Source organism: Artemia franciscana, chromosome 2, assembly GCF_032884065.1.
Source record: "Artemia franciscana chromosome 2, ASM3288406v1, whole genome shotgun sequence".
NCBI lineage: Eukaryota > Metazoa > Arthropoda > Branchiopoda > Anostraca > Artemiidae > Artemia > Artemia franciscana.
This window is the reverse complement of record NC_088864.1, coordinates 35,062,146-35,088,335: the sequence shown is the minus strand read 5'-3', so window position 1 is coordinate 35,088,335 and position 26,190 is coordinate 35,062,146. Positions and strand designations below refer to the sequence as shown.

Genomic DNA, 26,190 nt, shown 5'->3' with positions numbered 1-26,190 from the left:
GGGCTCTACCATAGCTTTTATGACCCTCAAGTTATTCAGTATGGATCGTATATCCTTGCACAACTCAGATTTTAACAAGGTGTAAGAAGGCCATCTTTCTATTAAAATGTACATATGACACTTCGTTTAAATCTTTGAATAGCTGTGATTTGAACAGGGTCCAAAATATCCGCCTTTCTAGAAAACTATATATTTGACACTAGAATTTTAAATGAGCTATTTCATTTCAACCTTCAAAAAAGACACTAAACTTTTGATTTCGGGCCGAATGAGCCCTCCTCAGCTTTCTACGATCATCGTCCTATATGACGAAGCTAAGGGGGAAAAACATGAGAGGCCCAAGAGCTACTACTCTTTACTAAGTCTACACTAGGGCGTTGACCCTGAAACAGAATCGACGGGTAGCATGAAGATAATGTTAAAAGTATAATAATGAGTTAACATACATGTTCAACATAATATGGTAACCTATCGTCCATGCCTTTAAAATATCCAATTGGATCTATTTTTATTAACTGTATAACTGTATTTTATTAACTATAGTCCATGCCTTTAAAATATCCAATTGGATCTATTTTTATTAACTGTAAGACATTTTTGTTATAGACTTAGTTACCATAACTCCCTGTCTATGTAGTAGGACGATATGTTCGGATATTTATTTCAGATGATGGAGTTAATCCTTTTTTACCTGCATAGTTCTCTTGGTTATTAGGTCAAGCTTGAAAACATGGCAAAAAATACAGAAAACTATCATAATTATGAAAGCAAAGCAATAAACATTAAGGAAGAGGGTACAAGAGGAAAAACTAGAATAAAGAGACAAAAAATGCATCAAATACTGATCTTATAATCCAAACTTAATACTAAGTGATACCTTTCATTGCTTTAGCCAAGTTAACGTAGATAAATAGAGTACAATCACTCCTGGCTCCAGAGACAACGCCTTCTTTCCCAGGCTCTCCAGGAGCAAAATGGATATGCTGACGACTCATTCGATGGATACCATTTTTCCTTAAATTTGGCCACAGTTTCATATATGTACCGTGAATACATACAGGCACAGATGATGGGTCTGTAATTGGTTCTAACTCCAAATTTGGAACCTAAAATATTAATTACGGTCGTAATGGGTATTACATTGACAAACATGACTATATAACAAAACAGAAACTCAACCTATGTTGATATTAGCTTTAATTATTAAAAAAAACTTTTCCTGAAAAGGTTTTTAAAAAAGAAGCAAAGAACCATACCAACCCTTAACTGGCAGGGTGGAGTTTCTCAGACCCCAGCACTAAATGGTTTGTCCATTTCTTACTACTGGATTACTTTAAGAAGGTGATATCTCGTGTATTCTTTGGACCTGTTGAGTTTTAAGCCTCGGCAAAAGAAAATCTCGAAAACACATACAAGTGCACAGGTACAGGGGTCTGGGGTCTGACAAATCCCACCCTGCAGCGTGTCTAACTATTTCGTGGCTTAGCAGAGAAATCAACTTTAGTTTTTACGAGCTTTTTAGAGAACAATTACTTTCATTTCAACTCATTTAAGTGTCCTACTTTCGAGAGGAAAATATTTTCGTTTTTATCGGACCTTTTTAGTTGATTTTTTTGGATAATTACAATTTTGTTTAGTTTTTAGAACTGGAAAAGCTCATTTATAGCTAGAAACTGGTCTCCTATTAAAAAACAACCGGAACAACGCTACAAACAAGACGAATACTTCTTACAGAGGAGGCATTAGAGCATGTAATCTTGTTATACACTTTTCAGGTCTCAAAGGACACGTTCGGGAACAAAGAACTAAAAACCCTGAAACTAAGTTTGACTCTTTGTCAAAGTTTTACTTTTTAAACAATAAAAAACTTTAGCGTAAAGAGCGGGACGTTCAAGAGGGGACAGCCCCTATCATATACGGATTAATTTCTGTTCGTTTTAAGTTTTAAATGTCGCTCCTTACTTTCGGTTGAAAAAAACTTTTCTTTGCTTAATTTCTGAATGTTTTTGAATTAATGTATGTTTGATTTTGGCTCAGCGCACATGAAAAATTAAAACGAAATTTGCATATTATTTTTTGTTGGCTAAATGACTTTCTCATAGTTTTGATCGGATGATTTTGATAAAAAAAGAGATGGGGGACGAGGCCTAGCTGCCCTCCAATTTTCGGTTACTTAAAAATGCAACTAGGACTTTAAATTTTTTATGAACATTTTTATTAGTAATAAATATACGTAACTTACGAATTAACCTACGTAACGAACTTCTGTATTTGTATATTTCATTACGTATATGAAAGGGTTCGCCCCCGCGTCAATACCTCGCTCTTTACACTAAAGCTTGAATCTTGTCCCAATTCTTTAAGAATGACCCCTGAATCCCATAGGGCGTAGAATAAATAGTTGAAATCACTAATATTAATTTAGCGTAAAGAGCGAGGTATTGAGAAGGAGACGAACGCCCTTCTATATGTAATAATTTCTGTTCGTTTAAAATTTTTAATGCTGCTCCTTACTTCCAGTTGAAAAAACTTTTTTATGTACTTTTCATTGTTCCCTCCTCAACGCCCCGCTCTTTACGCTAAACTCTGACCCTTTCTCACACCTCTACTTTAAAAAAAAATTAGGGTAAAGAGCGGAGCGTTTAGGAGGGAACAACCACTTTTATATACGGTGTAATTTCTGCTCTTTTTAAGTTTTAATGTCGCTTCTTACTTTCAGTTGAAAAAATTTGTTTTTTTAATTAATTTTCGAAAGGTTTTGAATTAATACATGTTTTGATTTTGGCTCTCCGCACATGAATAAGTACAACGAAATTTGAATATCATTTTTTTTTTTTTTTTTTTTTTTGGCTAAATAGTTTTCTCATAGTTTTGATCAAAAGATTTTGAAAACAAGAGCTAAGAGCTCATATGGCACTTTTGACGAGGCAAGAAGAGCTAAGAGCCAATAGATCATATGATATGAGCTCCAGTAAAATTCTATGAATCAATAGATTGATTTAAAAGGAAAATAAGAGGCTTAATGCCGGTCAGGATTTAAAATAAGAAATCGAGTCACGATGTCCTTCCAAATATAAAAATTCATTAAGATCCGACCACCCACTCGTATGTTATAAATACCTAATTTTTTCTAATTTTTCCACTCCCTTTAGCCCCCCAGATGGTCGAATCTGGGAAAACGACTGTATCAAGTCAATTTGTACAGCTCCCTGACACGCCTACAGATTTTCATCGTCCTATCATGTCCAGAAGCACCAAACTCGCCAAATCACTGAACCCCTCCCCCCAACTCCCCCAAAGAGAGCGAATCCAGTACGATTCTGTCAATCACGTATCAAAGACATTTGCTTATTCTATCCATCAAGCTTCATCTCGATTCCTCCACTCCAAGTGTTTTCCAATATTTCCCCCTCCAACTCCCCCCAATGTCAAAAGATCTGGTCGGGATTTGAATAAGAGCTCTGAGACATGAATTCCTTCTAAATATCAAACGTCATTAAGATCCGATCACCTTTTCGTAAAATAAAAATACCCCAATTTTCACGTTTTCCAAGAATTCCGGTTTCCCCCTCCAACTCCCCCCAATGTCACAGGATCTGGTCGGAATTTAAAATTAGAGCTTTAAAGCGCAAGACCCTTCTAAATATCAAATTTAATTAAGATCTGGTCACCCTTTCGTAAGTTAAAAATACCTCAATTTTCAAAATTACCCCTCCCCCCAACTCCACCAAAGAGAGCAGAACCAGTCCGATTATGTCAGTCACGTGTCTTAGACAGGTTCTTATTCTTCCCATCCAGTTTCATCCTGATCTCACCGCTTTAAGTATTTTCTAAGATTTCCGGTTCCCCTCAATTCCCCCCCCCCCAATTACGCTGGATCCGATTGAGATTTAAAATAAGAGATCTGAATCACGAGGTCCTTCTAAATATCAAATAACATTGAGATTCGATCACATGTTCGTAAGTTAAAAATACCTCATTTTTTCTAATTTTTCAGAATTAACCTCCCCCCCAACTACCCCAAATAGAGCGGATCCGTTCCGGCTATGTCAATCATGTATCTAGGACTTGTGCTTATTTTTCCCACCAAGTTTCATCCCGATCCTTCCACTCTAAGTGTTTTCCAAGATTTTAGGTTTCCCCCTCCCAACCCCCCCCCCAATGTCACCAGGTCCGTTCGGGATTTAAATAACAGCTCTGAGACACGATATCCTTCCAAACATCAAATTTCATTAAGATCTGATCAACCGTTCGTAAGTTAAAAATACTTCAATTTTTCTATTTGTCCGAATTAGTGTCTTTTTTTTAGTTTGTATTTGCCATCAATCTCCCCTCATATTTTAACTTTATAAATTTAGCCTTAACAGTACTAGTACCATAGTAGTTGCGGTGGTAGTAGAAGAAATAGTAGCAGCGTTAGTGTTACATTTGTAGAAGTAGTACCAGTAGTAGCAGCAGTATTGGTGGCGGTAGTAGCATGTACATCTAGTCTTTTGGTCAGTTGAACATCCCTAAGAATGATGCCCCGGAAGTTTCACCTAAACCGTTAAGCCGTTCCAAAGATATAGCTGATATGCGCTTTTGACCTCCTTTTAACACACATATTAATACTATAAGGCTTAAGTTGTTGCAATTCAAGTAGTTTAGTAGCGGTAGTAGTATTAGTAAAAGCAGCAGTGGTAGTAGTGTTAGTAACTACATGCATCTATTACCTTTTTGTCAATTGATCTTCCCGTTTAAGCATTCTCTAAAAGTTCCAACTTAATATCCAAATCCATTCTTCAGATAAGCCCTTTTAACTATCTGCATGCACGTAGTGCGTTTTGATTTAGTTCAAATTCCCCCTCAACGTTTCCTCAGATGTTTATCTCAATATCCTCAGCTTTAGAAGTACTCGCTACATAAGAAATAGTTTTAGTGATAGCAGTGGTAGTAGTAGTAGTCGTGGTATCAATAGAAGCAGTGGATGTTATAGTAGTAGCGTGCCAATATTGCCCTTTTGGTCAAATGATATTCTTCCTGATCATTTCCTGAAAGTTACAAATTAATATACTTAGTCAATTCTGAGTTACACTGTTTTGACAGCCCACATATAGATAAAATGTTTTGATTTATTTCAACACTGCCCTCAACATCCCTTGAAAGACTCTTAATGCCCTTCGTATTTTGGGAAAGTGGAAGTCAAACATGCACATCTTGTCTCAGTAACGTATACTATATGTAAACAATGAACAAATTGCGTAACTAGAGCCCTGGCCCTGTAGCCTAGGGGGCATCCCCAAAAACATAATTACTGAACCTTTCAACCATGCTAAAAAATATATGTATCAGAGGTTTGTTTGGATGTTTGTTTTGGAAAATAATGGGCGTGGAGGGGTGCTGGTTGCTCTCAAATCACTTTTGACTCTTAAAAATGGCACTATAACTTCCAATTTCAAATCAAATGAGCCCAATCTAAAGCTTATACGAACATTCATTCCATAAGAACACTATATAGCCTATCCCCAGGGTATTACTTACAGCCCTTGCCCAAAGGCTCTGGGGGTATTGTCAAACCTGGAGGCATTTATATATATATTTTTTTGACTATTTCGAACAAAATGGCTATCTCACAATTTTGGTGAAGAGTAGTTAGGGGGGGGGGTCCAGTTGCTCTCCATCATTTTTGACTCTAAAAAGGGAACTAGGGAAAAAGGGAAAAGGAATTTCCAATTTTCAACCAAATGAGCCAGCTCTAAAGTTTATACAACCATCCTTTCCATAAAAACCTTAAATACTCCTAGGACATACATAACTTACAACCCTTGTCCCAGGCTCTGGTGGTTGTACAAACCCCAAAAGCCTTGTTAAATGATCTTTGGACTATTTTGAATAAAACGGCTATCTGAAAAATTTCTATTGGATGCATTTCGGGAAAACACAACGTGTGTGGGGGGGAGAGGGGTTAACTGCCCTCACTGATCACTTTTACTGTCAAAAATGGCATTAGAACTTCTGACAACAATCCTTTGAGCCCCCTCCGGCGTATACATGACCACCCTTTCACTAAAAACCTTATTTGCCCCCAGGGTATAACTTATAACCCTTGCCCTGAGGGCTTTGGAGAGGAGGGGTTGCTATCGTCAGAGGCATGATTTCTGGACTTTTCAACTATAATGAAAAAAATTTATATCTTAAAATTTTGATTGGGTGTGTTTGGGGAAATTATGGGCGTAGGGAGGGAGGCTGGTTGCTCCCAGATTACTTTTGACTCTTAAAAAGGGCGCTACAACTTCCAATTTCAAATCAAACCGCCCCAACTGTAGTTTACACAACCACCAATTTATTCCCTCCAATCATTTTCAGTCTTAAAACTTGCACTAGAACTTCTGATTACCAATCCATAGAGCCTCTTCCGAAGTTTATTACAGCACCCTTTCTATAAAAAAGAAACGTTATATGCCCACAGGGCATTGCTTGAACTCTTGCCCCGAGGGTTTTGGGGAGGATTGCCATCCCCAAAGAAATAAAATCCGGGCCTTTCCACTACACTGAACAAAGTGGTTATTTCAGAATTTTGATTGGATGTGTTTGGGGAAAGGATGGGCGTGAATGGGGCTATTTGCCCTCCAATCACCTTCAACTGTTAATAAAGGCAATAGCCCTCTCAATTTCCAATCAAATGAGCCCCATTCAAAGTTTCTACGGCAACTCCTTCTATATGAAGTGCCCTGGTCTAAAACAAACTCAAAGATATATAATATATTGTACCAACATTGTTCTTTACTTAGGCAGCGCTATCGCGCTGCCTATGATACCAGACAAATACATTAAAGTGAATAATGGAATGTACGAGAAAAACACTGCTGCGGTTAAGATAGGAAATGATGTTCGTATTGAATTATGAGTTATGGAGTGTTGTGTTCTATCCCCCTTTACATGGATCACTTTGAAGGACTTTTCCTTAAGGAGCACAAAAAAGGCAATGGGAGAACACAGAATCAAATGGTGAGGAAAAACTTTCTTTTACTTAGATTAAGCTGATGATTTAAACATCCAAGTGGAAAGTATGAGCAAAATGAATGAACTTGTAGAGGTTTTGCGAGTCCAGGGTGCTAGAATAGGTTTGAAAATTAATGTTAAGAAGACTAAGTCACTATGGCTAAGAATAAGTGAAGATAAAAATTTAATGTTGGGTAACGAAAAGAATGATCAGGTGGACGGCTTCCCTTACCTTTGTAGTATTATTAGTAAAGACGGTGGGAGCAGTTAAAATGTTAAAAGTTGAAAAGCCAAGGCTCATGGCTTTTTTTCACAGTTAAAAAAAAAAATGTTTAGAAGAATAAGAACGCAAGTCTACAAACCAAGATTAGAATATTGGAAGTTAAAGTGATTGCAGTGGTCAAATATGGTCCTGAAGCATGGGCGCTACGAAAAACAAATGAGGATTTGCTAGACGTTTTCCAGAGAAATTGCCTACAAATTGCTCTGGGTACCCGGCTGACTGACCATATTTTAAATAGTAAGCTGTAAAAAAAGTGTAGTTCAATCCCACTTTCTAGGGTTTATAATGAGAGAAAGGTTGAGATAGCTAGAGCACAATCTGCAGATGAACAATGACAGATTGCCAAAGATTGTCCTTTTCGACCAATCATCAAGGGCTAAACAGAAAGCAGGTCATCTGCGGTTGGTGTGGGAGGATGTCATAAAGAAAGATTTAAGAAAAATAGGAACTTCCTGAGAGGGTGTATGGAGGGAGGGTTGGAATAGGTTGGGATAGAGGAGGAGCGTGTGTTGCTGTATTGGCCTCAGGCGGCTTGGTGTTGTCTTGAGTTTTTAGTAATAGTAGTAGTAATGTCTTTTTCTACATTGGAAAGGAAACACCCATGGTTCAAGTCCCTGTTGCTTGAGGTCCAACACGAACATTACCCCTGTCAATCACTTGAAGGACTCATAACCCAACACCACAGCTGGCAACCAGATCACGTCCATTACGCTCATTGAAATACAAAGACTCTTGGGAATGACCAACACAGGCACGGTAACAAAGAACGAAAGACAAATCCACCCTCTTTCCTTGCTCGTCCATCTTCACTCGTCCATCTTCAGATTTAGAGACCATCTGAACCTGGGGTAAGTGGTGTTGATGTTCCCGGAGAAAAAAAGGAGCAGTGATTGAACATGAGAGTAGTAGACCAGAGATCAACATGATGTACAACACAACAAAAAATTGAGAACGAAACTTCTGGCTAGCAGAAATAAAGTCCTATAATAATTAAAACTCAAAACAACAAGAGTTACAATTACAGCATAAATGAAATCCAAAACAAACAGAAATTAAAACAAATGATTGTTTCAAACTATAGGTGGACTCAAACGTAAAGACTAAAGATACTAATATAGATGAATAAATACATCTGGAATCAAGTAAAAATTAAGTACAATATTCAAGTGACACTTAGAACAAACAAAACTACACAAAAATAAATTCGCTTTTTTCCTTCTCCCCTAACCGCAAAGGTTTCTGAAACATATTGTGTAATTTGCTGTAAGTTGAAAATTATATGAATTTTAATCAATTCAATTCAATCATATATATTGAAACAAAAACACATAATTACATGTACATAATCTGCCAGGAAAGCACAAAAGTGCTTGACTAGGGCAGAAACTTAACTAAAGAATAATTAAACAATCAACTACCAGAAACAACGAATCAATTGGATTTATTAAAAAAAAAAGAGAAAAAAGGGGGGTGACGAAGAGAAAGAAAAGAAAAAACTGAAAAGAGAAGAAAAAGACCGAAAAGAGGAGGACCGCACGATATTCAAATCTAAACAGTATTTCTGTAATGACCCTTCACTGCTCGCTTGACGGTAATAAGGTTATTTGAGTTCCGGATTTCCAAGGGGATTGAATTCCAGGTAGCTGGTGCAAAAAATCTAATTAAAAAAGAAGCTGTTTTTGTTGACGGTGTCTCGTGGACAATGTCACATGAATTTCGCCTTTCATAAGTATGCAAATCTTGATTTAAAATAAATTTTTAAATGACGATGGAAGGAGGTTGTTAAAATATTTAAAACAAAAAGTTGCAATCTGAAAATCCCTAGTCTTTGACACATCAAATATTTTAGTAAGTTTGAAATGGAGGTTAATGTTATCTGAATGCTGAAGAGGTGATATAATTTCAATGGCCTTATTTTGGATGATTTGGATTCTCTTATAACATGAGATGAAGTTGCTTTCCCATATAGAACATCCATAAGACAAATGGGGATGAAAAATAGAGCGATAAATCATTTTCAGGATTTTTTTAGGGAAACGGAATGTTTCTTAAAACATTGACGACAAATAAAAAACAAGTCACTACAATAAGTAAGATAACTAGAGGAATTACTGAAAACAAACTGGTAATTAAATAGATAATGCCATTAGTTCCTAAAAATCTCAGCAATTCCATTTTTCAATTCTGTAAATGTAAAAAAAAAAAAAAATCATAATATATCTTGCTTTAAGTAGAGCACAAATGATGTAATAAGCTTTTGAAATTTTATAGTTAGAAGAGAGGAAAGCGGGACAGTAGCCAAACTCCTGTGTGTAGTATTTTGTGCTTGATTCTTTTAGATAAACAAATCTTAAGCCTTTTATCACTTTGACCAAGTTGATTCAAAACCACTTTTGATCTAAAATTAATGAGTTCTGTACATTTAGGATCAGTATAAAAATCTTTTGATCCATACATAGTCATCAAACTTTTTTTTAGTTTCTGTTTCACTGACTAGGATTATTCTATATTTACAGTTCATTACCATGAGCTATTGCATTTTGCTTTAAAATGAACAACTTTTATTTTTAACTGAAAGAGCACTATGGATAAAGATACTAACTAATTACTATACAATATTCTTGTTAAACTCATATATGGTTTAATATGGTTGATGATGAAATCTAAGCAGTAAAAAATAGCTTCAACGTGTTCTTTTTTTTAGTTGCCTACTTAAAACTGAAATTGCCTACTTAGTGCTGAAGTTGTTTCTTATACGTGTGTTTTAACATGCCTTTTCCTTCAATTTTATCCCAATCTTAAAATGCACATTGTATAGTTGCTTGTCAGCTTATTTGAAATATAGCATTATAAGGACACTAGAAAGTTTTGACCAGGGATTCATCAGAAAAATAACTAGATAATAAACCCTGTATTCTGACTCACCTCAATTGTATGTCCTTGATTTGCTTTAATTTTAAATCCCACATCATCAATTTCAAACATAAACCTTTTCTTGCTATTAACACCAACAACACGTCTAACATCGTCCACAGAAAAATGCTTAAACTCATTTCTTGATAGAATATCTGATACTTTGACATATCCACGGCTATCCATAGGAATTCCTTCTTTACAAGCACCATGTCTTAAAACATAAGCTAGCTTTTTACTTAATTCTATATCCCTTGGTGATTCCATCTGTTAAGACTGGGATGTTTTTTCTTTATGTTTAGGATTAATAACTAATCTTTATTCTCGCAATACTTCAACAACATAGACAAGATGAAACTGCAACTGAAAAAAGAGGGTATAGAGATTAGGCGGTTAACCTGGAATTGATTTAGAGCACAAAAATCTGAAATATATAGCTGCCAGAAACAGAAGGGTGATTGGGTAGACAATTGTACTTTCCCCATAATAGATAAACAATACCTAGATTAGACAATATTAAAATTACCTACAGAACAATTTATATTTGAAGTACATTAAATTATTTCACCAAAAAAATCTGATTTCGATACATATACTAATTCCCTTCCCTAGCCCTGATTTTAATTCTTGGCTAACTTTAAATGTGCCATTTTTTATATATTGTATTTACAAAATCACGTACATGGAAATTGTGGAGACAACCAAAGCCTAACCTCAATCCTTCTTGCCATACAACTGTACCAGTAGAACTTCATTATTCAAGTGGGTCTCTAGTTGTACCTGTGGGGGAGGGGGGTATGGTTCTCCTTTAGATTTTGAAAACTACCTTGTTATTTCAATTTCATGGCTATTTTCTATTTTAGCTATGCACTATTTCAAACCAGCAAGTTTTTGTTAACTGGCTGTTTGTATTTGTCACCCGAGAGCTTTGTCCTTTCATAGCTATTGCTTTCCATAACCTTTAGATATTGCTTTCCTATTTCATAACTTTTCCATTAGCTTGAATTGAAATGTCCCATCCACCCTACTCTTGGAAAAGCCTTGTTTTGAAATATCGAAAACAGCTCCTTGACACTGTTTTATTGTGCCATTCTTGACCAGAAACGTGATCTCTGAGTAGAATTCAGTCACAAATTAAGTGTTGGATAGTCAGTTTATCTTTAATGCCCTTGTTGACTCACAAGCAAACTATGAGTAAAAAACGACAACAAACTTTGGATTTTTCTGCAGTAAAAATGCAGATGAAAGTGTAGAAATTTTAGTTGAAGAAACTGACAATAATTTCAATGCTCAAAGTGTGACCACAACAGCAATGCTTTAAGAACTTATAAACAATTTTGTGTATAGATGACTTGATTTACCAGCAGTCAACCCAACCAATCGTTCACCAAACCATTTTCTGGACCACACTGTGGTAGTTTTTTGTGAACAGTGAAGTCCTCCCTTCACAAGAGTGTAGACAGTCTGGTATTATAATTTCCTTTTGTTATTATTAAAACTTATTCCAACAGGCAATGCATAGAACACCCCCCAAAAAATTCCCACCAGCCCTTACCCCAAATACTACCACTACCAAACATGTTCCACAGACATCCCATCTTGGCTGGTCAAGCTCACTCTCATTGCTCAAATAATGGATCAGATTCAATGGATAAGACAATAGTGGAGGTGAAGGCGTTTGTCACTGTCCATGATGAAAATGACAAGGATTTTCAAAAGGTCCTTTCTAGAAGCTCTAAAAAAAACAAAAATCTCCACAATCAAAAATAATTCCCCTCCCTATGCACCAGCTCCTCCTTTACAAAACCTTGGAAAATACTTACAAATATCTCCTGATACCCCCTTTGAGATAAATAAGATAACTCTAATAAGGGTTGCAATTTTCAAGTTCTTAAAATCAATGTTTTCTTTAAACATTAACCATGATGAATCTTTGCTTATAGCTCTCCAAGATTCTAAATCAGCGGAGATACTACTTAACTTAAAAACTCTTCTCAACATCCACATAAAGTCTGCTCTATGGACCCCAAACCCCCTACCCAACTAAAATAGTTCTGTATAACAACCCTCCAGAAATGCCTATCCAGGAGCTAAAAGAAGGTCTCTATGACATAACTGGTAACCCAATCCTGGTTGAACATGTCACCCAACTGGGCAAACAGGCTCCTAATGGCCAAAAGTCAAGCATGTCTTCTTTATTTGCAACTAGAGAAAAAAATATCCCAGGCCAGATATTACTCTTTGGAAAAATGAAACCACACAAGCCCTACAAGCCAAAACCAATCCAGTGCCAGAAATGTCTAAAACTAGGACACACAGCAAACAAATGAAGTGAAATCTTACAAAACTGCAGTAAATGTAAGAGTTCCCATCCCAAAGGAATGCTAAATTGTAAAAATAATCAGCCAACATGTATAAACTGCAAAGGCCTCCATTATTCTCCCAATAAAACACAATGCCCTGCACATAAAGAACAAGCACTAACACTCCAAATAGCAACAGAGAAAGCTATAACTTACCCATTTATAGCTCTGGAGGCAAATGCAGCCCAATCAATCCAAACTAAACCATTTTCGAAACCATCCAATACCTACACTCACACAACACACAATCAAACAGTTTGTGGTAACAAACTGTAGTAAGGAGCAACCTGGCTCAATAGTAACCAAAACTCTAAAAAACGGAATTTTTATAACAATAGTTACATCAAAAGAATTGCATTTTGATGCTGATTTTAAATATATAAGTTTTGTTAAGTCTAGACTTACCCATCAAAAGTTACAAGCTTGAGAAAATGTGCCTTATTTTAGAAAATAGGGGGAAAACCCCTTAAAAGTCATAGAATCTTAACAAAAATTGCACCATCAGATTCAGCATATCAGAGAACCCTACAATAGAAGTTTCAAGCATCTATCTACAAAAGCGTGGAATTTTGCATTTTTTGCCACAAGACAGATCACAGATGCGTGTTTATTTGTTTGTTTTTTTGCAGGGGTGATTGTATTGACCCATTGGTCCTAGAATGTCATGTGAGGGCTCATTCTAACGGAAATTAGAAGTTCTAGTGCCCTTTTAAATGACCAAAAAATCTTTCCATGGAGAAATTTGTCATGGGGGAAGAATATTTCCATGAAGGGGGCGCAGGATTGTTAAACATTTTTTAAAGAGCAATGAAAAAATATGAAAAAGTATTTTGAATGAAAGTAAGAAGCAGAATTAAAGCTTAAATTGAACAGAAATTATTACGTATATGAGGGGTTCACCTCCTCATAATACTCTGCTCTTTACACTAAAGTAACTATTAATTTCAACTATTTATTCTATGGCCTTTGTGATCCAGGGGTCATTCTTAAGGAATTGGGACAAAATTTAGGCTTTGGTGTAAAGAGCGAGGTATTGACAGCGTGGTGAACCCTGAAGAGTTCTTCACTTAAAGTGATCAGACATTGATTTTTCTTACTGATTTTTATATTTATTTTGCAGGTGCTTGGGTCACAATATAAGCTCACTTACTTACGTGATTGATGTTTGCCTGTTTGCCGCTTACCTGCTTGATTCATAATAGAACACTCCACATGGTGTCAGAAGTCTGAGGAATACAACATGGAATTCAGAGCTTGCCCATCAATAAATTGGGATGCAACAGCCTTAAAAGTCGCCTGGTCACACTTCAAACAGCATGCAGAACTTATGTTTACAGGACCTCTAAGTGAAAAAACAAGTGCAGTGAAATGCTCATGCTTGCTGATATGGGCTGGTGAAAAGGGCAGAGACATTTTCAATACATGGACATTAACTGCCGATGAAACAAACAATGTCGAAATATATCTAAGGAAGTTTAGTGAAGATGTTGAACCACTTGCGAACCCTATATTTGCAAGATATCAGTTCCACAAACGTAACCAGAGAGACGGTGAATCCATAGAGCAGTACCTCACTGAGTTGAACATCACAGCAAAAGAATGTGCATTTGGAACGACCAGTGATGAAATGATCAGAGATCGACTAGTTTTTGGAGTTAAGCAAGACAAGATTCGGGAACGACTACTTAGTGAAGGAGCAGGACTAACTCTAGCTCATGCAGTAGCTACATGCAGAGCTGCAGAGGCGACCCAAGCACAGTTGATGATAATGTCCAACCAGGAACATTCAAAAGTGCATGTAAAACAAGAGATAGATGTGGTAACAAGGCAGGGACGAAAATGCTACAAATGTGTTGGAAGCTTCACACCTGGTCATGTATGTTCCCCAAAGGACTCAGGTGAAGGGCCAAAGTGTTACAATTGTGGTGGAGTGTTCAGCAAAAGCCATCAGTGCCCTGCCAAAGAAAAAGCTGCATAAAATGCAAGAACATGAATCACTTTGCAAAAATGTGCAGAAGCAGTCAAAGGAACATTCATAGCGTTGAAACAGAAGAAAGTAGTACAGATACATCTTCACAGTATTTCATTGAAAGCATCCAAACCAAGGAGGAAAAGAACAATGAACCAGTGGCCAAACTGTATCTAACAAAAGAAGGAATCAACATGGAATTCAAAATTGATACAGGTGCAGAAGCAAACGTCATACCAATGAAGACCCTTAACAAGATGCATACACAACCAAAACTCAGGCCAAAATCCAACATACTTACAAGCTATACTGGTGAATCCTTGAAAGTAGCTGGTACCTGCCAGCTAGAGGTTCAGTACAAGAACAGAGAGCCGCAAACACATAAGTTCTATGTGGTGGATATGGACAAGAGACCTATACTTAGTAGGCAGACCAGTGTATCGCTGAACTTAATCAGGTTCATATACAACATAGAACAGACACCAGTAACTAGTAATACGGATGAGATTCTAGCAGAATACAAAGACGTGTTCGAAGGCATTGGTAAAATGCCTGGAAAATGCAAGATACACCTGAAGCCCGGAGTGATACCATCAGTACAACCACCAAGAAAAGTACCCTTGGCAATCCAGGACAAACTGAAAAACGAACTGGAACGACTGGTATCCCTCGGGATAATCGAAACTCTATGGTCGTAGTGCAGAAGCCCAACGGCTATATCCAGATATGCCTAGATCCTGTAGAATTGAACAAATGGATACAGAGACCACATTATCCGATACCAACGTTTGACGACATTGCAAACGAATGTCTTTGTCTGGACGAAGAACTACAGCAACGCATGTCGAAATATCCGCAAATCATTGTGCGAACACCTCTCATATTTCAATACTCACTGACAGGAAGTCTAGATAATCGTCGACGCATCATAACATGGGTTGGGAGTCCAGCTACTAGTGAAAGACGAAACCGTAGCATGGGGTTCAAGATCATTGAGTGACACAGAACAAAGATACTCTCAAATTGAGAAAGAACTACTCGGCATAGTGTTTGTATGCAAACATTTTCACCAATATATATTTGGAAGAAAGGTCTCAGTCATTACAGATCACAAACCGTAGGAAAACATTTTGAGAAAACCGATCAGCAAGGCTTCACCCAGATTGCAGCGGATGATGCTAGCCATCCAGCAATACGACCTCAGGTTCACACACAGACCTGGACAAGAAATTCCTGTGGCTGATACCCTATCATATTTATACATGGAAAACACAGACCTAGAAGAAGATCTACAGGCTGAACTGCACATGCATAAGGTTATGGAACACATCCCAATCAAAGACCAAATGGTGCAAAGCATCGCAGACAGTACCAAACATGACCCAAAAATGCAAGTTCTAGCCGACACCATTAAAAAAGGATGGCCAGAGCACAAAAAACAGTGCCCAGCTGAAATTCAGGAGTACTGGAATTACAGAAACGAACTGGCAACATACCAAGGAATCCTCTTAAAGGGTGATCGAATCATAATAACGGGGTGTATGCACCAAGAAATCATTACCCGTCTTCACACAGCCCACTTAGGCATTGTCAAAACGAAACAACGTGCGCGCTCATGTGTTTTCTGGCCAAACATCACTGCCGACATCACCAAGTATATCTCTGGATGTGAAATATGTCAACAATCCAGCAATTGCTAGCCAAAGGAACCTCTCATGAATTATGAAATTCCTGAGTACCCATGGGAACATGTGGGTACCAATTTACTTTTCTGGGAAGGAAGAAATTACTTGGTAACCACTGACTACTATAGTAGATACATCAAACTTGACAAGCTAGACAGTACAAGCTCGGGAGCCATCATAACCAAGCTGAAAAGCCAATTCGCACGACATGGGATCCCACGAATACTTACCTCTGACAACGACCCCCAGTTCACAGCAGACGAATTCAAAAAATTCGCCGAACAGTGGAGAATCACACACCGCACGTCCAGCCCCAGATACCCTCAGAGCAACGGCCTCAGCAAACAAGCGGTCCAAACCATAAAAAGGCTTATGTCGAAAGCACTGACTGACAGATTAGACCCATACCTAGCTTTACTTGAGTATCAGAACACTCCCGTAGACAATTTAGCATCACCAGTGCAACTGTTGATCAGTCACCAGTTAAGATCGGTTATGCCGTCAGTAGAGCATAACTTCGTGTCAAAAATCATGCCCAAAGAGGAATAAAATGCAGCATGACAAAAGCAGCAAGACGCCAAGAAGGAGGCTTACAACAGAGTTACACGCATGATCAAACCTTTTGCACCAGGCCAGCAAGTATGGCTCAATAAAACTGGGCAGGCAAATGAAAGATGGATTAAGACCACAGTAACTGGTATATACAATGAATCAAGCAACTGCTCAGTGACTGTAAAGACAGAAGATGGAACTGTATATAGATGCAACAGGAAGTTTATATGCGCCAGACCCACTACCAACAAGTGCACCAACCTGCAAAACAACGTGATGCCGTTAACGAACATGGAGGTGCCCATGGAACCTGAACCATCACGCGAATCTCCCCAAATCACGAGCCCATCAAGCGATATTAGTCGGAGGTTTAGCCCGCCTGAAGAATCCTTTCAGACACCAAGAGCAAACTGACAACCAGACCCTAAGGAACCACAAAGCACACTTCCTGGTTCCAAAGCCGCAACTACAGCGCACCCAGTACAACCAAATCTGACGACAACAAGGTCAGGAAGGGTAATAAAGGAGCCAGCTAGATTAAACCTTTAACCATGAAACCCCTGTTGGATCAATTGAAGAAGAACAAATCCAAAAGAAGGAAGATGTAGAGTTCTCCATTTAAAGTGATCAGACATTGATTTTCCTTACTGATTTTTATATTTATTTTGTAGTTGCTTGGGTCACAATATAAGCTTACTTACTTACGTGATTGATGTTTGCCTGCTTGCCCCTTACCTGCTTGATGCATAATAGAAAACTCCACAAACCCCCTCATATATGTAATAAAAACATACAAATATAGAAGTTTGTTATGTAAGCTAATTTGTAAGTTACGTATATTTTTATTAATAAAAACGTTCGTAAAAAATTAAAAGTTCTAGTTGCTTTTTTAAATAATAAAAAAATTGGAGGGTAACTATGCCTTTTCCCCTGCTCCTTTTTTCTCAAAATTCTCTGATTGAAACTATGAGAAAGCCATTTAGCCATAAAAATAAATTAAAATGCAAAACAAAAAAAAACAAGTTTTTTTTAACTGATAGTAAGGAGCAATATTAAAACTTAAAACAAACAGAAATCACTTTGTATATAAAGGGGCTGTTCCCTCCTCAACACCCCACTCTTTACGCTAAAGTTTTTTACTGTTTTAAAAAGTAGAGTTGAGAGAAAGAGTCAAACTGTAGCGTAAAGAGTGGGGCATTGAGGAGGGAACAGCCCCTTTTATATATGGAGTGATTTCTGTTTGTTTTAAAATTTAATATTGCTCCTTACTATCAGCTAAAAAAAACTTGTTTTTTTTTTAATCTAATCTATTCAAAGAGACAAGCACCCTTACAAGACTGCTTCCTCAAAACACCCCAGCTCACATTCCTCTTGGAGAGAGTTGCCAAGGCTGAACCAACTAGCCTCCTCATCCAATGAAAAGAGGTTTGCTTGGCCACCCTTCCAAAGCAGAAATGAATTAGAACGGTTACCAAGAATTAGTCACCTAATACTTGACAAGCCAGATGAACAACTAAATAAGCTAACATCTAAGATATACCTCCTCATACTAAATGCTATTGTAGTTCAGTCTATGAGCCTAGAACAGCAACAGAAAGCAACAATCATAAATGAATTGGCAAACATCTACCTATGCAATTACATCCTTATTCAAGGAAAAAAGGATCTTGCTTTGCTCTAGCTAAACATTGACGCACAGTCATATGAAAACTAAAGCAACAAAGCAGCATATCTCAATACTTCAGTGGAATGTAAAATCACTTTCAGAAAATAAGTGAAATGAACTAATATCTTTCATAAATAATAATTCTATTGATATTGCTTGCCTTTGGGAAACCCATTTGACCAAAAACCATCAAATAAAGTCTTCAGGATATACTATCCTGAGAAAAGATTGGTCATCAGAGAGAGAAGGAGGTGGTGTAGCTTTAACAATAAATAATAATGTCAAATTTTGTGGCATTAACTTTCGAGATTCTTTAAATGATGTTGATACAATTGGAATTAATGTTTGGCTGAATAATACCAAAACTTACATAATAAGCTTTAATAACACTAATGGCCAAACTACAGATGCCATGGAGTTATAAGTAATATAAGTAATTCTAATAAGCTAAAATACATAATTCTTTGTGGAGATTTTAATGCCCACAGCCTTTTGTGGGGGGATAAGCCAGCAAATAAAGCTGTTAAGTTTATTGAAAGTTTGATCTCAAATAATAATGAATTAGCAGGTGCTACCCCCCCCCCCCCAAACCTAAATACATATTTTAACCCCAAAAGTGGTAAATTTTCTATACATGACCCACAAAATGTGTTAATAAATATTTTGAAAAAAAAAATTATACAAAGAAAATTGATAACCTCTGCACAGACTACTTTGTCATAGTTTCTTCATTAAATGAGGATGCTAAAATTCAACCACATATCCCCAAATATATTAACATTAAAACAAACTGGACTACATTCAAAAATAAGCTTAATGAAGAAATTATAAGTTTCACCCAGAGATCATATATTTCCATTGTAACAGCTGGTAGACATGCTGAAGTTTTGGCATCTATTCTAACAAATACAGCTATTCATACAATCCCCAAGACAACACCCAGGAAAATAATCCCTAAACTCACCCCTAAAGCATGGTGGTCAAATGAGTGCTAAAATAAATGGAGAACAAAAAAGACAGCTAGGAGAACATATCTAAAAAAAAACCTCTCCGTTACATATTTAAATGAACATCAAGCTGAGGCTAGTCTCAAGAGGGCTATAATTAATGGAATAATTTTGCAAATAGTCTTTCCAGAGAAACACATGGGCCAATCATGCATAAACTCAAGAGCAACATCTATGGGGAAAAAACATCACCCAACCCCCTCAAGTATGAGCTATTATATAATACTTCCCATTATGATAATGAAATGGCAAACTTATTTGCAACCCTTTTCTCCAATAAGCTAACATCAAATAATAATAGCATTACCACCCCAATCTCCATAAATCCCATATACCAGCCTCAGAGTATATGACCTGCCCATTCACAATTAATGAACTGAATAATGCAATACAACACATTAGGGCTAAGGCTACTTGTAGCTACAATAACATTCACCCTCCCTTCTTATAAACAAGAACTCCTAAATTGCAATAATCATGCATGGGCTATGTCCACATTCCCCAATGTTTGTTCCTCCTACCAATCTTAAAGAAAAAGAAACCCAAATGCAACTATGAGTCTTACAGAGCTATAATGATTACTCATGTGCTGGGAAAAGTAATGGAGAAAATGATTTACCATTGACCCTTTCATTTGTTGAGATGAATAATATACAAACTGGTTTCAGGGAACACCACTCCTTAACAGATGCTTTTATCTTGTTAACAAATGCTATAAATGAATCTCTATTTAAAAATAATGTCCTAGTTGCTGTATTCCTAGACTTTGAAAGGGCATATGACAATGTGAACCACAAGATCCTTTTAGCTTAACTTACAAGTCTTGGATTATCTCCAAAGCTAGCAGGCTATCCTTAATAGATCTTTCATAGAAAATCAAAGTTCTATTGTTTGCACAGGCTCAGCCTCCTCACCCAAAACTACAATAACCAAAGGTATTCCACAAGATGCCATCCTGAGTTGCCTCCACTTCACCCTATTTTTCTAGGACATGAGCTTCCCACACAGCAATTTGCAATACACTGATGATCTGGTGTTATGGGCAACAGGCAATACCTTTGAGATGGCACATTAAAAGCTGCAAAATTCACTTTTCCAATTCAAAAAATGTCCTCAAAAATCTGGTTTACCCATTGCACCCATGAAGTCAAAAATCATCTATTTACACCATAAGCAAAAAAATGTTCAGGCAAATCTAATTGTAAATAGCAAAATCATTCCAGAGGATAACCCAAATAAATTACCTAGGTCTTACACTTGACCAAAAACTTAATTTCCACATTCACATCATGAAAACAATAAAAGTTGCTAGATAAAAATAAGAATAATAAAAAGAGTACTATCCACACCTTGGGGTTGTAATGAGAAAACTTTACTCCAATTTTATAAATCACATAGCCTATAAAACACCATATTGATTATGGGCCCATTGTTTATGGTGCTTGTGCAAAACCCTGACACAAAAATTTAAATTACACAAAAAGATATAATCTGTCATATATTTGGTCTTAGAAAACCAGCAAGTACTAAGTTTCTGTATACTGAGAGTGGCTTATCCACAATAGGCCTAAATGAAAGACAAAGATTAAGCGGAATGGTTTTGCCATGGTGAATTACCCTGGTTCATACTGCTTGTAATGATTGGAGATAGCTGAGTTTGGGTCCTATTCATTTATGATGGAGCAGTAATGTACACAGGTCACTCATCTTGATGAAAGCCATAAATAAGCAGGTTAGAATTAGTGAACATCTTTCTATCAGGTGGTTCTGACCCCATCCCTTCACTTTATAATAGAAACAATAGTAAAATTCTAGTTACTTGACTTCTTGCTATCTTGGAAAGGGTTTAGGTTAGGAAAATGAAACTTTCAGGGATGGATCTACAGGCTAAAGTATGTCTCAGGAAGGTATTTTAAAGTACCCAACTCTGTCCTTCTCCCTCTAGAGGAACCTGAAATTTGTCTACATGACAGGTCTATACCTATTGAAATTTCGACAAAACAACATTTTACCTTAATTTTCAGTTACTAGTTGCTTTTTCTCTGCCTTTATTTCTGAAAATGCAATTCCTGTTATTTGAGTAGAATTTTGAGCCATATCAATGGTTTTTTTTCAAAATTTAGGAAATGTATTTGTGTATCTTTAAAGCCTTATAAAATGGAATTGAGCAAAGTTATGAAGCTGAAAACAATTTAGTTGTACTTCAATTAAGCAGAAGATCTATTCTGCAAGGTTTCACTTTTATAACACACATATTTTTAAAGGTCAGGGCCCTCTAGAGGGGGAAAGAGTGGAGGTAGTTACTTCAAAATACTTCCCAGGGACATACTTTAGTCTGTAGATTCATCCCTGAAAGTTTTATTTTCCTAACCTAAACCCTTTCTGAGATAGGAACTCTGCTTACCGTGTCTCTATAATTTGAAAATACTGCTATTACCACAGTTTCCATTGATGAAAAAAATCACTAGATTCTTGAAAAAAAATCACTAAATCAGCACGTAAATCCCTAGATTATTAACAAGCAATCACAAGGATTATAAACCGCTTTATCATTGTAATTAATGATTTTTTTTTCTTTAACATGTTCTACACAAGTGTACCGGTAGATATTTCGCTGTTCATATAATTGACTTACAAATAAAGTGAACATACTACTCGATGCCTTTTACATGTTCTTTCCAAATATAATAATCATTTTTGCCGTAAATAACGGATGTAGGGTAAAGTTCTCTGATACAAATGAGAGGTAAGTTTAAACTTTACCCCTACCCCTAATGTGCAAATATATACCCTGAATTGATATATATCTGGTGGTAAAATTCATTTGCAGCAAAAGTGATTATTATTTTTGGAAAGAGCATAAAAAAGGCATCAAGTGGTATGTTCACTTTATTTGTGAGTCAATTATATGAACAGCGAAATATTTACCAGTGCGCCTACAGAAAGGGGTAAACTAACCTCTGAAATGTGGAAAAATACCTTTAGATTTATGGTTTGTTTTTTCTCAAGCAAAAATTACCTTTGAAATTTTATAAATGCCTTTTTAAATCTATTTACAGAGAATAGAACAAAATCCTTGCTTCCTCCCTGTATTTTTCAGAATTGATACCCTTGGCTTATACCCCAATCACTGAAAATGGGTTATCAGAGATCTAACCGAAATATTTACTTTATCTTTTTAATTTTTGTTCCTTGTCAATCCAAAACCCTCGTTTTTTCCCAAAAAAACGTAGAAACTATTTTCTTTTTCTCAAGTTGAGCTAGTATCCTTACTAAGACCCTAGCGACACTCTTAAAAATGGCCTCTTTATATCTTGGTAGAAAAAATGTGTCCTACCCTTCACTAATTATGATAAGCATCGGTCTTAAGTCTAATGCATTCTGTCACTTGTTATTTGTCTTTATGGCTCTGAAAATGGTTTCAAAAGATCGTACATTATTTTTATTATCCTTAGCATACTTTCATCTCCGCGTGTATCTTTAGGGGCTGCGTGAGTCATGCTAAATCTAAAGGTATAGTTTTGGAACCTTTCAATTATACTAAACAAAATGGCTATGTCTAACTTTTGATCAAACAATTTTTCGGGAAAAGGGAAGTAGGAGAGGGGTAGTAGCCTTCCAATCTTTTTGATCAAATAAAAGGTCATATATTTTATTTCCGTCCAAATCAGCTCTCTCTCGATATTCCCGGACCGTTGGTTTGATTCAATCACAACTGGGAAGAAAAAAACAACAAATCAATACGCATCCGTGATTTTTCTTCTGGGGAATAAAACAAATTCAACACATTTGCAGAAAGGGGAATGAAACCCTACAGTAAGATTCTCTAATACACCGAAACTAATGGTTTGATTTTAATTAGAATTAATTGAATTTTATTGGGTGTTTCTTCCCTCTTCCAAAAATTTGGCAAATTTTCCCAGTTTCTTAGCTTTTTATGGGTAAAACTAAGCTTAATGAATTTTATATATTTGGAATCAACATCAAAAGCTGATGATATATCGATTGATATCAAAATTCTGTTTCTAGATTTTCAGTTGCATTGATCCTTGTAGATCACTTCTTACAGTTCGTCACTACAAACTGTTTGATATGTTAGCATATAAATCCTACAATGTGAACAATAAGATATTATCTGTGCGTATTAGGCGTTTCAATCACAAATAAGAAAATTTGGAGAATTATTGGAGTTTCAATTAGATACTAGAAGTAAAGATTAAAATCATTAGACAATTCCCAAATTAGATCCCCCCCCTTAATCACAACTGACTTCAATCATCAAACTACTATCAATTTGGTCATACTATAAATCCTATTGTAAAAAGCAGTGAGTCTATCTTCTTTTTCAATGATCTCTTTTTCAATTTAGAAAATTATGCTTAGTGTATACCTAACTTTTTATTTTTAATGACTCCAATTCTGTTCTATTTGCAAATGTAGAGGACGTATTCATATCCACCATTCTCCCCACTTCCAAATGTTTTAACAGAAAAAAAGATCTAATTTAGGACTGATAGGTTTGAAAAAGAAAACAAATATAATTAAAAAATTCAACCTGAGCGAATGTTGTGAAATAGGAAGCATAGAACATTTTTGCAATTTTACAATTAAATAAGTTTGCCTATTGTCTTGATGATAGCTCTCTGGGGTCTATATTTGATATTCACATATGGTAGGAAACCGAAACTTTCAAAGACGGCATATTCGTATAAATGCAAATCTGGAACTTAGTAGGAACTGCAGTGAATCACTGTTTTTCGTTTTTTTTATTAATTAGCTTGTTGTATGATTTATTCATTGGAATCATGAATCTACGCTCTGTATCGATATTAAATAAAAAAAAAAAAGTTTTTTGAAGTGAAAGTAAGGAGCGACATTAAAACTTAAAATGAACAGAAATTACTACGTATATGAAAGGGTCTTTTCCTCCTCGACACCCCGCTCTTTACGCTAAAGTTTTTTTTATTGTTTTAAAAAGTAGATTTGCGAGAAAGAATCAAACTTTAGCGCAAGGAGCGGGGTGTCGAGGAGAAAAAGCCCCTTTCTTATACGGAGTAATTTCTGTTCGTTTTAAGTTTTAACATCGCTCCTTACTTTCATTTCAAAAAACTTGTTTTTTTATTTAATTTCTGAAAGTTTTTGAATTAATGCATATCTGATTTTGGCTCTCCGTACATAAATTATTAAAATGAAATTTGCATATTAATTCTTTTTTTTGGCTAAATGGCTTTCTCTTAGTTTTGATCAGACGATTTTGAGAAATAAGGGGTGGGGAAGGAGGCCTTGTTGCCCTCCAATTTTTCGGTTACTTAAAAAGGCAACTGGAACTTTTAATTTTTAACGAACGTTTTTATTAGTAAAAAATATACGTAACTTAAGAATTAACTTACGTAACAAACTTTTATATTATTATATTTTTGATTATATATATGAGGGGGTTGGTCCCCTCGTTAATACCTCACTCTTCACACCAACTCTTGTTTTGTCCCAATTCTTTAAGAATGACCCCTGAATCAGAAAGGCCGTAGAATAAATAGTTGGAATTACTTAAAAAAAATTTAGCATAAAGAGCGAAGTATTTATCTCCTCCTAAATACCTCGCTCTTTATGCTAAAGTATTTTTAGAACCCCTCATATGCGTAATAATCTCTTTTCGTTTTAATGCTTCTCCTTACTTTCAATTGAAAAAACTTTTTCATGTTTATATTTTCATTGTTTTTTTTAATAGTAATGCTAGAAAATCCTGCGCCCTTTTCATTGAATTTCTCTTCCCCCATGAAATATTCCTCCAAGGAAAGATCCTCCTATATAGCCCCCTCCCCTGGACCCCACACCCAAACCAAAAAAATCCCCCTGATAACGTCGGTACACTTCCCAGTAACCATTACTGTATGTAAACATTGGTCAAAGTTTGTAACTTGCAGCCCCTCCCCCAGGGACTGTGGGGGGTAAGTCATCCCCAAAGACATAGTTATTATGGTTTTCGACTATGCGAAACAAAATTGCTATCTCAAATTTTGATCCATTGACTTTGGGAAAAAAATGAGCGCAGGAGGGGGCCTAGTTGCTCTCCAATTTTTTGGTCACTTAAAAAGGGAACTAGAACTTTTCATTTCCGTTAGAACGAGCCCTCTTGCAACACTCTAGGACCAACTGGTCGATACGATTACCCCTGGGAAAAAAAACAAACAAACAAACAAATAAACACGCACACGAGATTTGTCTTATGGCAAAAAGATCCTATGACTTTTATGGGGTATTACCCCTTATTTTCCAAAATAAGGCAAATTTTCTCAGGCTCGTAGCTTTTGATGACAAAGACTAAATTCGATAAAACTTATATATTTAAAATCAGCATAAAAATCCGATTCTTTTTATATATCTTTTAGCATCGAAATTCCGATTTTAGAGTTTCGTTTACTATGTAGCCAGGTCGCTCCTTAATACTACAGTTCGTTACAACGAACTGTTTGAAAAGTCACTAGAATTAGGACAAAATCGCTAGTTTAAGAACGAAAATCAATACAAATCACTAGCTAGAAGAGAATCACTAGAAATATTGATAAATCACCAGGGTGGCAATGATTCTCATCGCAACCTCACAAGGTTACCAACTGCCGATATATAAAATGAGAATAAATCAAGGCCAAAAAAGAGTGTAAGTTGTTAAAAAAAAGTCAAGTTTAAAAATTGATGCAGCGTGCAGCCACTTTCATTGTGTTACTCACTCTTACGTCGTTTACAAATAATTATCAGTTATCCTTCAATCAA

At 36.2% G+C, this 26,190-nt stretch overlaps 2 protein-coding genes across 9 annotated transcripts in view; one reads left to right on the top strand and one right to left on the bottom strand.

Annotated features, from left to right (window-relative positions):
* Positions 1–26,190, bottom strand: part of LOC136040692 (tRNA 2'-phosphotransferase 1-like) — a 73,950-nt gene that overhangs the window by 43,554 nt on the left and 4,206 nt on the right. Inside the window, exons 1-3 of one of the 8 annotated variants that reach the window (XM_065725018.1) lie at positions 22,055–22,074; positions 10,190–10,540; positions 878–1,106 (exon numbers count right to left, since the gene is read on the bottom strand). In XM_065725018.1, coding sequence (XP_065581090.1) covers positions 878–1,106; positions 10,190–10,444 — 484 coding nt within the window. In that variant the 5' untranslated portion in view covers positions 10,445–10,540; positions 22,055–22,074. Of the gene's footprint in view, positions 1–877; positions 1,107–10,189; positions 10,541–21,036; positions 21,205–21,238; positions 21,394–21,431; positions 21,743–21,823; positions 21,979–22,054; positions 22,075–26,190 lie in introns of those variants that run through there. The other 7 variants (XM_065724993.1, XM_065725026.1, XM_065725023.1 and 4 more) reach the window with 7 other exon arrangements.
* On the top strand, positions 14,548–15,207 carry LOC136034857 (uncharacterized). Its single transcript, XM_065716330.1, has one exon. The coding sequence runs from the start codon at positions 14,548–14,550 to the stop codon at positions 15,205–15,207; it is 660 nt and encodes a 219-aa protein (XP_065572402.1).